Source organism: Athene cunicularia (genome assembly GCF_003259725.1).
Source record: "Athene cunicularia isolate RWA chromosome 3 unlocalized genomic scaffold, athCun1 chr3_part1, whole genome shotgun sequence".
NCBI lineage: Eukaryota > Metazoa > Chordata > Aves > Strigiformes > Strigidae > Athene > Athene cunicularia.
In genome coordinates, this window is record NW_020799097.1 from 22,425,524 (window position 1) to 22,441,153 (window position 15,630).

The 15,630-nt window shown below is 38.7% G+C and overlaps 1 protein-coding gene across 4 annotated transcripts in view; it reads left to right on the top strand.

Moving 5' to 3' along the window:
* Positions 1–13,242, top strand: part of DLGAP2 (DLG associated protein 2) — a 312,584-nt gene extending 299,342 nt beyond the window's left edge. For all 4 annotated transcript variants that reach the window (XM_026845663.1, XM_026845660.1, XM_026845661.1 and 1 more), the window contains 2 exons: positions 3,153–3,305; positions 5,616–13,242. In XM_026845663.1, the coding sequence (XP_026701464.1) occupies positions 3,153–3,305; positions 5,616–5,834 (372 nt within the window). In that variant the 3' untranslated portion in view covers positions 5,835–13,242. The remainder of the gene's footprint in view (positions 1–3,152; positions 3,306–5,615) is intronic.
* Positions 13,243–15,630: the final 2,388 nt, after the last annotated feature.

Here is a 15,630-nt window from a genome sequence, read left to right on the forward strand (position 1 = left end):
GTAGCGAAAGGAGGAAATCTTCATCAATGTCTAAAAGTTTCTCACTGCAGATTTGAAAGTGCTCTCCATTACCTGATTGATTAAGCTATGCAAACTAAGATTTGGAGAGCCACTTCATTTATCCTCAAGTGGGTCCAGCACTTGTGCTTGAGAGCATTACTGTAATAACAAGCACAGCTCCTGCTCAGCACAGCCGTCAGCTGTTTGGAAGTGTGAACAATTCATTACTGCAAAAGCAATAGGAGCACAAGGAGAAATCTGCAGTTTTGCAGACACCATGACCAAAAAACTGGCAAGATTTTATTTCTCTCCTTCTTATTTGGAGAATAAACCTTTGAACTTCATAATAGCAGCTTTATCCCACCCTGAAGACTTAGGCTCTGAATATTCTTCAGCTTCATTAAATCAGCAATGGGCTCTGCAGAAAGCAGCAACTGCAGATCTTTTACCTCATTCATGTTTTGAGGCTTTTCTTCCTATGCCTAACGATAGAGTTTGTTGCTAAATAGTCACTTAGTGCATATCCACAGCAGGCTTACCATATGCTCTTAAGGCAGCATCTCGGTGCCCCACGGGAATGCTGACAGATAGCAGCCAGATAGTGCGTTCCCCCACTCAAAAACATGTAGCACTTACAGGGCTACCATACGGCAGTTTTTCTAACAGTGTTCATCAGCAATAAGCATAAATGTAGGACAAAGAACAATGGCATTTACTTCTGCCATTTCAAAATGCAGCAAGGGTCTTTGGAAGAGGAACAAACTTACCCAAATTGAAATTTAACTAGGAAATTCATCTCCTATGGACTTTTCTAAAGGGTTGGGGGAACTTTAAGGGACACATTTGATTATACTCTGGGTTAAGATCTCTTATCAAAGACTCTCACTTAGGATAAATTCATAAAAATATAAGCTTCAATAAAGTTTTTTTTTAAAGAATCTAGCTGGCTATCTCCTACAGTGTACTGTTCCCACTAACTGCTAGAAAAAAATCCATCACTGATTAATAAGTACTTCCTTTTGCATTATTCACATTATCTCTTGTAACACCCTGTTTTTTCTTTGAAGTGTCCTCCTCCATACTCTTTAGTCAGCATAGATCCTGCTCAGCTTGTGAGATGATGGCTCAGTATATCATGGTTACAGGCAAAACTAGAGCAGCTCAAACACCAGCTAGGTACTTTTTGCATGGTTTAGGCTTCCTTCAGGGAGGCCTGCAGAGCTGAATTCCAAATAAGATACAAATAAATGAGCAGCTTCTGAGAAGAAACAGGTTTAAGCCAATCTTTTCAAAACTTAGGTCTAATAGCAATCCTTTGTGCCAACACTTATTAGTGGACTATGGAACCTTCAGTGATGCAGCGGGAGGCAGCCCTCTTGTGTCCAGCCAATGCACCGCACACTCCACTGAAAGCACCCGCACTGGAGGCTGCCATCTTCCCAAACACGATGACCAGAGTGGGGTGCACAAAGGTTCAGAAGAGCAATTAGCCTTGATTCAGAAGGCAGTGGCATTTCAATGAGTAGCATCAATTTATCGCTGTTTAGAGGGAACAGTTTCCCTTCTCCCCAGAGAAACTGGGGAGAGGGACTGAGGAGACCAGGCTGGAGAGAACAGATTGCAATATAAGATACATTGCTGTGGGACTGTCCTGACAAATTTCACACAAGGGGTCGGTTCCTGAAGCCTGAGATATTGATCTCTGTAGAGTAACTAATACCACTGACATAAATTGGTTTGAAATAAATTGGGATCTACCCAATTAAGTAGTTTTCAGTGAACACTAATCTGGACTTGTATCATGATTCCCAGAAGTCTGATATAATCTATATGGCCAGTTCTGTTAAGTCCCCAAAGCTTCCCTATGTAAAGGAGACTTTCTTCTAGTGAAGAAAACTGCCAAGTGGATAGGCTTTTAGGCTGGTTCTTGGCCCAGATTCCCAAAGGGGTTTAGGTATGGGTGACACTGCATGTTGTCATGCCCAGCTCTAGGCATTCAGCTCCCACAGTGGCATCTGCAAACCCAAGTTCAAGTAGCAATTCCTAGTTTAAGACACCCAGAAATGTGTAATTCAAGGGACGAATTACATAGAAATGCTGACTTATGTCCCAGCTTTAAGGCAACTATGTGGGGACATGTTTAATATCTAAAATGCCTTTGTCCACTAGATTTGTAAAAATGGGGCACAGAGACTTTCTTTAGAAATAATACCAGTGTTTCTAACAGAGTAAACTAGTCATTACAGCTTTTGCCAAGAAAGGGGGAGCTCCAGAGTCCCTTTGGACTCCCACCTCTTCCAGCCCCATTCTGTAAACCATCTTAATGGCTTCCTCCTGCTCTGGGAGGGAAGAGACCTTTCTCCATCATCTTTACAGAGTTGTTATCAATTAAGCCCTGTTTCATTGAAGTGACAAAGCTGTCTTCTTGAACTAGTACCAATGCTCATAGAGCATAGGGTTAAGAGTCTGCATACCACCTTCTAATGTAAGTTGTATCCAGCGTTGACATCAGATGAATAGTCAAATGGAGGGTCATCCTGCTAATTGTTACCATCAATGTTTGCTCCGTTAAGTCTTGTGCACATAGCACCATTTAATTGAGTACCTGGGAATAGTGCTTTCCTAGTTTCTGAGCGTGATTCGACTCCCTGGAGAACAAAATCCTACCATTCCCATCAAAAGTCTATACCTTATGTATACATTTGAAAATGCAAAACAATGTAAACATCAAATTCACCATAAGTTGACAACATCTTAGTGATGTTGTTTTGCCTTCTAATCAGCTATCATGAATGCAGTTATTAACCATAAATATTTCAGGCTGGCTAGAATATGAATTATATTCTCCTTCCCTTTAATAACATCATGCAGAGTCTGTTTGTTCCTTTTCAGAAATACAGGTCAGCACAGCATGTGATGGTAAGGAACTTCTCATGCCACACGGATTCAGGAAGGCTCACATATGACATCCAACTCATTCATGTTTGGGTTGTGTAGAAGGCAAAACTTTCCAGTCACAGGTGCCAGCTGTAAAGCACACATAGCTTTAGCAGCACTGCAGCAATGTAATCTGGCATGCTGCCTTTCCCACCTCAAAGCACGTTGTTTAAAGCCTCCTAGTCTATTCATATGCTCTCCTCTGTTCATGACAGGACCCGAGTGCCATGCCAAGACCAACTTCCCAGGACCTAGCAGGTTTCTGGGACTTATTGCAGCTCTCAATTGAAGACGTCAGCATGAAGTTTGATGAACTGCACCAGTTGAAACTCAATGAATGGAAAATAATAGAATCACCTGAAAGGAAGGTAAGCAGACCACGGACAATACCATTTACTCCCCATTTGTACTCCTCTAGTCTCCTTGTGTTAAATACCATAGTGAAACACGATAGGTTTCTAACCCTAGAAAGTATCTAATTGTCATGGCCCAATTTATACACAGAAATCTTCATCAGATGTGTGTTTTTTCTTTTTAACAATGTTGACCTGAATTGTATAACAAATAAAATGGATTTTGCTAAATTAGCCCACTCCGAAACACTTTTGTTCAAATTATTTGGATTCGCAATCTAGAGGCTAGAACTGAAATATGTTCTGATTAATTCAGACTGAGCCCATGAATTCAGTCAAGGTAAACTGAGCACTCTGCTACATTTGGGGCAGCTCAAACCTGAGCACTACAGTGTTTAATCCTGACCGCACAACACAACTGATACTAGAACAGGAGCGAGATAAAAGCATGTGGCAAAATATAGTGCAGGTCAAACTAAAGCTTGGCCCACGAAAGTTTGGGGGACAAAACGTACTTCTGGCAAACTGCCTGCACCTCTGCCCTGCAACTCCACCACCTGGGAGGCACCCCAGCCACCATGCTTACAAACCAAAGGCAGCAAATTGTCCACAAAAGCAGTGTAATTCTAAAACTGCCTTTTCCATTGATAGAGCTTCATCCCTCACTTTAATTACCTCACTATCCTTGCTGATTATTGTATCAGTCAGATGAAGACAGCATTTGGTTTGAGTCAGTACTGTTTGGTTTGGGAGGAATTAGGAGGCATTTTGACAACTCTTTCATTTCTTCATGCTCCTCTTGGATTTTAATTTTCAGCCAACTGATTGGTGGATGGTGAGTTTGCAACTCTTGCTTACTAGTGACAACTGGAAGTAAGAAATTATTATAGTGACAGCAACAGTGATGTTCCTAAGAGAGAAATAACTAAAAGTAAAAAAAAAAAAAATAGGGGACAACAGGAATGGAGCCCTTATGTTCCTGGCTGAAAACAGGAAATAGAGAAAATAAAGACTGGAAGAGCTGGTTGTCATAGGGAATAGCAGCTTAGGCTGCTGCACTGTTCCTGTTGAATTGAGAATGTAAAACTATGTTCTTAAATAACCTTAGTTATTTAGTCTTGGCTAATGCATTTTGGTAGTAGACTTAGAATTTGCTTTAAAAAAAAAAAGACCAATCAATGAAAAGTCTATAAACCATAGGTGCATCAATTCAATTTTTATATTATTTGAATCCTGCTGTACATCAGATTAACTGTGTTCTCCATAAGGAACAGCCCATACTCTGGACTATTACTATTACTTTAAGAAGTGATAAATCAGAAAAATTGATCATAATAACCATACTATTAATATGAAGTTGTGGAGTCTCTGTCTTTGGGGAGATTCAGTCCAGTATTAAATATGATGCTGAAGAACCTGGTTTAACTTCAAAGTTTCATCTAATTTCAAGTGAGCTTTGAGTGGTGGTTGTACAAGATCACCTCCAGAGGCCCCTTCCAACCTACACTGTTGTATGATTCCATGATTCTACATTAGCTTTTTAAGGCACTTACATGATATTTCATGGACTCTAAATGGAGTAAAACATCAATTTCATACTTCAAAACAATTCTTGATTTAAAACCTGGAGATGAATTTACAGCTACTTTGGTACCAAAATCTACCGACTCTCACTTTATAATTTGATAATTCTTCAATATAATTTTCTTTAAAATGGTCCAGGCTGGCAAGCAGAACAATTAGCCCTATGTTCCTTCTCTGGCTGGTGCTTGCATGTTTCCATTTAGCAATTCATGGAGGAGACTAAACTAATAGACATATATACACAGCTGCTATCTCATATCCAGCTGAGGCTAAAGTCAGTACGATTAATTTAATTAAAAATCCTGTCCTGCTAATCTTAGACAGTCTTTTCACTTGATCAGACTACACAGATGCGCTGAATTCTTATTGGAGAGCCAGTGTGTGTTCCTGTTTATAATGAATGTAATAATGTGTCAACTAAAATTAAAACAAATTCATATGAAAGTGAGGTACGCAGATTGCATGTGCAGGATACCTGCAAGGACAGTAGAAGGAAGTGTAGTCTTTTTTAAGGCATAGGACTGCAGAATTTGTAATGGTTGCTGGAACAACAGGGTTTTGTCAGTGTCCCTAGTGTGGATAGCTGTTCATGTAATCCATTAGTCAGCTGATTGGAGAGCACAAATTGAGCATGCTTGATGTATGTAACCAGTATTTTGCATTTCATGTCTTCGATCTGCATGCTCTGCTAATGGTACCTTCCACACACAGTTCACCCTCCATTTTAATACCCTATTGCAGGAAGAAAGAAAGGTTCCTCCTCCTGTACCAAAGAAGCCCCCAAAAGGAAAATTCCCTATCACAAGAGAAAAATCTCTGGACCTACCCGACAGACAGCGACAAGAAGCTAGAAGACGGCTAATGGCTGCCAAGAGAGCAGCCTCTTTCCGGCAGAATTCAGCCACAGAGCGTGCAGACAGCATCGAGATATATATACCAGAGGCTCAAACCCGGCTTTAAAGACAGAATGCTGCAGAGTTCCTTTTTTAAACAAAATGCTTGTACAGTTTGTCACTTACCTGGTAATTTTTGTCTCATTCTCTCCACTAAATATGCCCTTGCTGTTGTGTTCTTTGTGCCATAAGCACAGTGGAATGCTTTTGATTTCCTCAGAATTTGCTGAGCTCACCGCAAGAACGACTTCTTTTTGTATTTATTGTCTGACTTACAATCAGCTACAATGGATAGGGCTTGTCGAGACCTGACTTATCCAATATATTCTCAGAGGACAACAAGAAACACCTCTTGAGATGGAACCCAGCTTACTTTTTTGTTATTTATATTTTTATAAAATGTGTGATAATTAGGGATAAGAATAACAAACTATAAATGGGTGCATCTCACCATTCACTAGAGGCATTAGCTAATCCAAGTAGAAGGTGCTACAAATGTAAAGAGCAGGAAAGAAAGAACCCATTTATCTCTCTGACCTCCAGTTTCTTTTCCTAGAACCCAGCTAACACATTTACCCATGTGCTCTGCCACTCTTCTCATCTTTGTTACTGCAAAATAACCTTAGGCCTCTCATGTCATGTCAAGTTTCTGGAGATGAACAGGGATATCCAGCCACTAAAACTCCAAAGTTCATCAGAAACCAAGAAGCATACAAGTCTGGTGGTGGTGGTGGTGGGAATGCCCACTGAGAAACGTTTGCTGTTAGCAGTGTAACGACACTCTGAAACCTAAGCAAAATTATAATGCAAGAGGACTTGAGTGATGGGTGAAAGGAAAACGGAAGCCTTAAAAAGTTAGATCTTCTGTAGCAAGATGTGTAAAGAAAAAGTTATACTCGCTCCTTTGGAACACTCATTGCATTTTTAACAGTTCTTTTACGTGTTAACATTTATTTTATAAACCTTCTCTCTTTCATTTCAAGAGCTATGCTACATGTAATATTTCAAACTCTCAAAATGTTATATCAATTGAGTTTCCAGGGTATCCTTGAGAAAAAAAAAAAAATCTTGCTTGTTTAAAATGCCAGTTGTGATGTTGTAAACAGTTTAAGAAATATGAATGTGAGTGGTAAGTATATCTAAGTTTAAATGGTTATGTTAAGGTAAAGGTGAACTGTGGTTTACAGTTGTATTTTTTTTTTTAGAACTATTTTTCTATGCAGTATCATTTATGGCAAGAATAAGCTTCTTGCTTGCTTCAGACATTAAAAAAAAAAAAACACAAAAAACATGACTCAAGAAATAAGTGATTTCCAGTCATGGAATATAAGGAAAATAATATATTTTCAAGCCTCACATTGTCAGAAGAGAGAAGTGGTAACTACCACAGTCAAGAGGCTTTAATTTAAAACAAATTAAGACACAGTTATTCCACTTCACCTACCTTCCAGAGCCAACTGAGTAACCCAGCACTTAGAAGTCTTCAGGTGAAGACGCAATAAGATGCGCAACCTGCATCCCCCGATTCCAAGGTTTGAATCCTACTGAACACTACTTTAGGTCAAAACAGTCTGAACCCAGTGAGACAAACAGCCCCAACTACTGCATTCCCTGTTTACCTGCTTTAACAAATGCAATGTATTTAGCCATAGGCAGAACAGCTATTTAATTATACTCGAGCACTTTGGTTCTTCACCTGATGAGCACTTTAAATCCAAATCCCACACACCCTGCAGCCTGATGGATGACTGAAAACATGAAGTATCATAGGTTATGCAGATCTGACATTGCTTCAAATCTGTTTTCTTTTTTGTTTGTTTGTTTTTCATTTTCCTTCTCTTTTTCCTACAGTGTGTAGTATTAAGCATGAGTTCTGTCTTTGGAGCACAGCTGATAAAGCATGTTTAGCTTCAAGATACGAATCTTTAGAGATGAAGTTTTGAGAAGTTTCTGTGAGGAGAAAACCCTGTAAATTGAGCCTGATATCTGGTATATACTTTACCAAATAGCCTTAAACTATATTTGGAAGCAAAAACCAAGACGAATGTATATCCTTCAAAAATGAAAAAAAAAAAATCCCTGAAATATTCTTCTATAAATGAAAACATTATATTTCCCATCCCTTGTGTTTTCAAGGCATTTTCTATTAAGGAAAGAGCTGAATCCTAGGTAGTGTACAATATTGATGCTACTTCCTATATTTGTTATACTATTTTAAATACAAATGTACCTGCAGACATTGGCATCTTTAGTCTTGAAAACCGGTATCTTATTTAAAGTGGAGCTGCTAATTAGAAATATCCACACAAAACTAAAGCCAGTGACTTTCCTAGATTTAAGAAATTTAAAATAGACACACACACCCCTATACATATATATATATATTTTTATATATATATATATATATATATATATATATGGCAGCTGATACATTTTATCTAATTTTCCTGTACACTTCAAGGAGAAATCCCACTTGACTTACTCGCTTGAAAACCCCCACCTGCAGCAACAGGTCATGCAATGAAGACAAGTTGTATTTGATTCTGCCTGGAATCAGAGTTTATAAAGACAAATTGTAAAAACAACAGATTACAGATAAGCTTAGATCTCAACTGACCTAGTAATACTGACTTGGAGCTGTCTGAATAAGTCTTTAATTTTAGAATCATATTTTGATAGTTTTTTGATATGTTAAAATTTTATTGGATGTTCTAAGGCAAAAATAGGCCTGCATGAATGGTGCCAACCCTGTATTTTACATTTCCCATGCCATTATGAGAAAATGTTCAATATAAGCTTTGGCTAGCTATGACTTCTGTTTGTTCCACCTTTGTTTCCAAAAAAAAAAAAAAAAAACCAAAAAAGAAAGAATCAAAAGTAAACTAGATGCCTACTGAAAAATCTGATAATATGTTATCTGTGCATGTTACATTTCCAAGTGCAATATATTACATTATTGTACAGGTAACATTCTATCATTAAAGGCAAATAATCCATTTCTATTTACATATTGTACATCCGGTTAGTTTAGAAAAATAGCATTATGCTTATCATACTTGTGTTGCAAATAAATCATAGTCAAATTGCTTCAGTCCCTGACATGAGAAGCACAACGTACGGTATCTTAATAAATATATAAACAGATCAATTGTAATTTGACCCCACATCATAAAAATAAAATTCAGTCACAAAGCCAATGTAGGAGGAACATAAATAAACATAAAGATGGAAAGTGGATGCTTTCTACTTAGAGACTTGATGATGTAGACCCACACAGAACAGCTGGATAGATGAAAGTCATCTAGTGTTTAATTAAATACTAATCAGACTAAAATTTATTTTAACAGATGAAAATTATAGAAAGTCTGTGTTCATTTTTCATTGCCTGTAAAACACAAGTATAATAAACAGAATTCTGAAAATTTAAATAAAAAAAAAGACCTGACTGGTAAAATTGTTGATATTTGCCATACTTATTTTTGCTTTGTATATTTTTTTAGATTTGAAATTATTTGTAAATTGGTGAAGTACATTATGAAGTGTTTTATTATTTCATGTCAACCTGATTAGAATGGCCTTTGGCAGTGTGTGAAGACTAATAATGTTGTACAGTTTAATACCAAAAAATGGCATTTTAATTCATGCTTAAACCTGGTCACTATGTTAGATTTGATATCAGGAAGGAATTAAAGCGTGCATAGGAAGATGTGTGGATTTCATATATATATATATATAAAATACATTTCATATAATGGAAATTATTTGTTTTAAAATAAGTCCATGTCCTGCTATATCAGTAAATTAATATTCTAGTTTCATCTTCTTCAGCACTGCAACTGGTATAAAGTGAGGGAATGTTCGGTCATTGGGTGATTTTGCCAGGAAAAGAAATAACTGCTACGCGATGACGTGCCATACGAGAACCGCAGTCTCCTCATGCCCTGCTGGAGCGGTGCCCTTGAGAGGCTCCTGGCCCCATGGCACCCCCGGGCAGCACCACTGCTCCGCGCCAGGTCCTCCCCACGCAGGTCCGCCCTGGCCCCCTCGTGCCCAGAGCAGCGTGCCTCCAGATCAGCCCATCTCAGCCCTTTGTGTTCAAAGCCTTGAGCCTGCCCTGCCCAGTCGGTGGGTTTGATGTCCTCCTCGGCGTTTCAGCGTGGGTGCCAGTGGCAGGGGGCACACCGGAGGCTCATCCATCGAGTGCTGGTTTGTGCGTGTTAATTTGAGGTCTGAAGCTGGTTTGGCAGCTCCAGGTGTCAAGCTGTGTGTGCTGAAAAGCTGCGAAAACCTATGTAGCAGAAGCCTCAGTATTAGAGAGAGCCAGTATGTAATGTGAAGCAGCATTACTCCTGTTGCTGTTCCCAGAGGATCTTATGATGTAGTGATACCACCCGCAAACTGCATACGAGGTGAGGAATATCAGTAAACCCCTTAATGTCTAGCAAGGTGCTTCCTGGTGCGTGACAGGTTGACACTTGCTTACATTTATACAGTGCCTTTCATCCAGAAGGATCTCCAAGCACTTTATTAGCTGACACACAAACTCCAGGCTGGGCTGCAGCTGGGACAGGTCACCCTGCCCATGGCCTGGTGAACCATCATGGCAGGACACTGGGGGCTCTCCTGCCTGTCCCCATTATGCCAGGGAGTTTCCTTCCACAACATCCTCCCAGCACCCGGGAGGACCCTTACAGTCCAAGCCTGTGCCAAAGGAGAAGCAAAGACTTGCTGAACCAAGAGAAAGGCCTGAGCGAAGCAAAGCACAGGTGAGGACAATGCTCATATGGTCCCTCCAGGGTGTAGGCAAGGAATGAAGAGTATCAGATAAAGTTTCCAGAACAATCTCTACTTTTCCTGTTCACAGTTGCAGGGAGGGTCTTCACGGAGGAGGAAATTCCCTGGGAGGGCGCCGCAGGAGACCCCTGGCCAGTGCCAGGCGGGGGAGCTGATGGCGCCTGCAGCTGAGCCCTCTCGGTCAGGGATCTTGGCAAGTCTCTCCCTCACAAGTGCATTCCCCCCTGGCTTTCTTAGCGGGAGAGACTCATCTGGGGCACATGCTGCAAAAGCAGCCTGCCCCTGTGGCATAACTGCCACGTGCCCTGTTCTGTCCCCAGGTCTGCCCTCCAGCGAAGCTAAAATGTGGCACGGGATTTAGGCATAAGGATTATGCTTCGGTTTGGGCAGCTGCTCATTACTGAGACTGAGCTCTAACCCTAAGGGTTCTTTGTATGGCAGAGCAATGGGGACGCCTCTCTCTGCATTGGCAGGATCAGCAGACTAGAGACAGGTATTTCATACAGCAGATAACAGAAAGAGGATATATACATACACACATATATATATATGTAACAACCTTTCGGTGTCATGGTCCCAGAGAGTTGGACCTGGGAACCACAGTCAACACTCACGCTCCTCTAGACCATGCCACTTTCTTGCAGCTCAGCCTCAGCACTGACAGCCATGGCAAGTTCACTGCCTAGTGCAGCCCCATGGCCCATCTGCAACTATCCACCATGTTCACCTCCAGGGACCATCTTTGGGAACAGCTGTTTTATAGCATACTCATATGCATACACAACTCCTGGCGGGAATTAAGCCCTCTGTATACACAGAAATTGCTTAATTTATCTCTGAAATGCAGCTACCTCTATGGTGTAATGCTGCAGCTGTTTAACTACATAATAGGCTGTTCAGGACAGCAAGTAAAAAACTGAAATTGAAATGGAAACTTGCCCAAAAGAGAATTTGGCCAGCATATTAAGACTGATTCAGCTTGTCTTAATGAGATAAAATTCTAATAGCTGCAAGAGGCCATGGCATTCGTTATATCTAAAACTCATATTCCAGATCCCTTCTCATTAAATGCATATCGCATTTCATAAACGACGATCACAGAAGAACACTGCACATTCACAGTCCCACCTTTCCACACATGAGTGTTTCTCCCGTTACCCTTCATTGCTGAAATAGAACTGGGCTTCTGAAGTCAGATAGTAGATAATGTAAATTAGTATGTATACGCAGCTTGCTCTTTAACTGAGCAAACGCAGAACAGTTTTCATCAGTTGGCAATTTAATTCTCTATTTTATTAAGGCCAAATTGTTATTTTTCTAAATTGGTTTTGTTGGACAGGATTTTTTACTTCTCTAGTACAAAACCATGAATATTTTCACCTAAGATTAAATGAGGGGGAGGTTTATTTGAAGATATGGTCATTACTCACCAACACAGTAGTGAGGATTTTTCTTCTCCTTCACTTACTCTTCTTTCATTCAACACAGCATTTCCTATTCCTAAAGCTGAACTGTCATGCAGGTTTCTTATTTGTGAGATGAATTATTGCAGAGCTTCAGGCTAAGTTCTGATCTCAGCTGTATTAGAATCAATGCTAAGAAACTGAAATTCGAAAGAAATGTCAGATTCGGATCAGCATAATTCAGATCAATATCTGACTCAGCAAGTCCTACTGAGGTAGGAAAGACTCACTGTCAGAGTTAGCAACTGCATAACCACTTTGTAGAATGTAGTTCTTCCTTTCAGGTAGGTCACAATCAAGCAGAGGGCTTGGTAGTTGCTCCAAGCCTCTGATGATAGTCCTCACAAAGAAATACTAGCTTTGTTTATAATTACCTGCGGAATCCACATGCTCATATCCATGCTTTGATTTACCCTTCGGAGGTTTAATAGTATGGCCACCTCATTTTAAAAGGGCTCAGCATTTATGTATTCTTTAGTTCAATTTATATATTAATTTCCTGAATTAGTATTTCCCTTTCAAGTAGCCTGAATTATACTGCTCTAGAACTGTTCTTTCCTGAAGAAAAGCCACTATGACTGTGCAGGATTTTCTGTACAGAGACAAAATTCATACTTCCATTTATCATGTGACATGCCAAAACAATCAAGTGTGGCCTATGGACTAAATTAAATGCCTCCTATAGAATTTCAAGGAATGTTAGAACCAGGAAACTAGCTGTTTAGTTATCATTAAAAGTATATATAAATATATATAAATATATATATACATAAGAAATCATATCAACAATGAGGATGAACTGAGTGCCAAATATTCACCATCTGTATAAAGCTACACTTCACTAGAATTAAACTATTTTATGTAATTCTCTTTCTCATGCTTTTATGGTTCTTTTGATAAATTCTATTTAGTAGCATGCAGGATACCTAAATTGAATGTACAGTATGTTGTTTCATTGCTACAATAATTTCTCGCTTCTCAGTAATATCTTCTTTACCAGAATGTTATTTGTTACTTTGAAGACATATTTGAGAATTGTTTTATTATTGAGTTATTCTTTTTTCATGGTTCTCTACTCACCTCCAGCTGATTGTAAGAAAATGTGCTTCACTATTTTGCCCCATGGCTCTTTTATGAAGCTGCCTCTTTCAATTGGTTTATGTATTGTTTATGTTCATCTCCTGTAAATAATTCTGCAATTAAATTTTTTGAGAAAAATAGAGTATACTCTTTATTACATTTTAAATTTTGCATTGGGTAAAATATGCCATTTCCAATCAGACAATTTGTAGACTACGCTATTAGTTTAGACATGTAGTTTTTTGAGTGTCAGGAAATTCATTTTCAGTAGAAGAATTTTTATAGGGGTTTTTTCTGACTTCAAAGGAAGACATGTTTAAAACCCGAAGGAATTTGGCAAATAACAGAATCAGCTATGCAATGCTATTGATGTGTTTTGATTTATAGTCATTAATACTATAGGTATAGAATATCATGCACTGATTTTGAATCAGACCATTGTGTGTCATTAACAGAAAGAATAATAGCCTCTTTTGTATGTAAAATATCCAAAATTCAATTATTTGTAAGCAGTCATTATTGGGCAGAAGTAACTGAAAGAACTTGTTGTGGAAAGGTGAATCCTGGACTACCTCTGTGTGTGTTTTTTGCTGTTTGCAACAGAATCGCCAAAAAGAATTTTTAGCCCACTTTATGTTTTTCAGCTCCTTCCAGGGCAGACAAGTCTTCTTCTGGAAATGGCTTTAGCATCTCAGCAGAAAATTTGATTAATACTTTGCATTGGCCACACCTCTTAATAAGACAGAAGCCACAGTAAGGCATGAAAGGAAAATGTGTGGAGTCTCTGAGTCTAAATAAAGGAGGTACCAGAAATACTATGATGAATATTAATTTATTTGGCAAAGTGCTTAGTTGCTGGAATCATTGGATTTTTATTACTTATTTATTCTCTATAGTATTGTAACACTTAGGAGCCCTAGCTATGGACCAAGACAACATTGTACATTTACAAAATGGTAAGATTTCCATTAACCCGAAGAGTTTACAACCCAATCATTAGTTGAGAAACAACAGATAGGCAGAGAGAAGTGAGATATTATTAATTAAAATGAAGAGCAGTGGTTGCAGCAGCCCAGCAGCCCATCAGTTGTCAGTTTTTTCATAGCCATCAGAAAAAGAGAGGATAATGAAGTGGGTTGGAAGATACCCTCAGGGATCTCTTCCCAAGAAAGAAGGGAGCCCAAGAAAGATGTTTATTTGAAAATTTAACACAGAGATGATGAATTTTTGTGCCATAAGTCAACTGGAGGTGGAAGCTGACATCTCCATAATTAATGAATGATGCTAGTTACACCATGGACAAGTGGTATACGAAGAATCTGTGAAAGGTCTTGGCAGTAAGACCAATAGAATTAAATATTCATTTCTCTGCTGGCTCATTCTTTGTAAAAAGGAATTTTCATCTTTAATACCTGTTGTGGAAGGCTCTAAATTTTCCAGCTATATGTCAGCAATTCTAGTGAAAAAGAAATTTAGAGAGAGAGAGGTCATTAGAGCAGCTAAGCACTTCTTTTTGTCTGTATCCTAACAGTAGATGTTATGACCTAGAGCGTCGCCCACAGCAGTTCTGTACTGATGTTTTACAACTAAGAAAAGCCTTGATCACTTCTAGCTGAAATTCCAGTAACCACTTAGATTGTCTTAGCCTTGATGAGTTCCCTAAAATAGGGTGATCCTTCCTGCAATCTGGAAAGAATGTCAGGACTAACAAGCAAACTGTTTCTCGCACAATAGTATCACAGATTGTTGCACGTCAACCTTAGTATTATAGGCATACCCATATAAATTTGGACAGTCATTGCTGATGAACTAGTAAGGTCAGTAAAGCTGGAGCACAGAAGTGGCATATTTTAATTGCTGAACCAAATAATCAGGTGCAGAGTACATGTTCTAGAATTAGCATATTTATTCCAGCTGAACTGCACTGACACTGGCAGTGGGTTTGTGGAAGGCTGTTATTATTTTGACTGTAGCAGCACAGCTGAAGTGTGAAAATTTTGAAATGTAGACAAGTGCCTTACATAACCTATTTCAGCCCTAACACAATCCCTGGACATATTCTGACGTGAATTTTTAAACAATCAATTTATAAGTAGCTAGAGGATAATACAACGATAAAAACTAAGCAACACTGATTTGCCAACATCCTATCATGTCAACCAATTCAATTTTCTTCTTTGACAGGATGAATGGCTTAATGGATTGCATAAAAACAGTAGCCTGTTATAGATCTTCACTTCATTAAGGCTTTTGATACAGTTCCAGTGTAACATTTTTATATAAAACTAGGAAAATATTGTCTAAACAAAATTGTTGTAAAATTAAATCTGATGCAGCTGAAAATATTATTTTAAGTATACATATATCCTTGATGAATTGTGGAACTGAAGGGCTTCTGAAGTGGGAGAGAAAGGGAGAATCTTTCAAAAATCTAGCCTACTCTCAGTATGAGTCAATAATTTCATTGAAAATTTTGATGATTTACTAAAAAAATGTAACATTCATTGATCACATGATATGGATCTG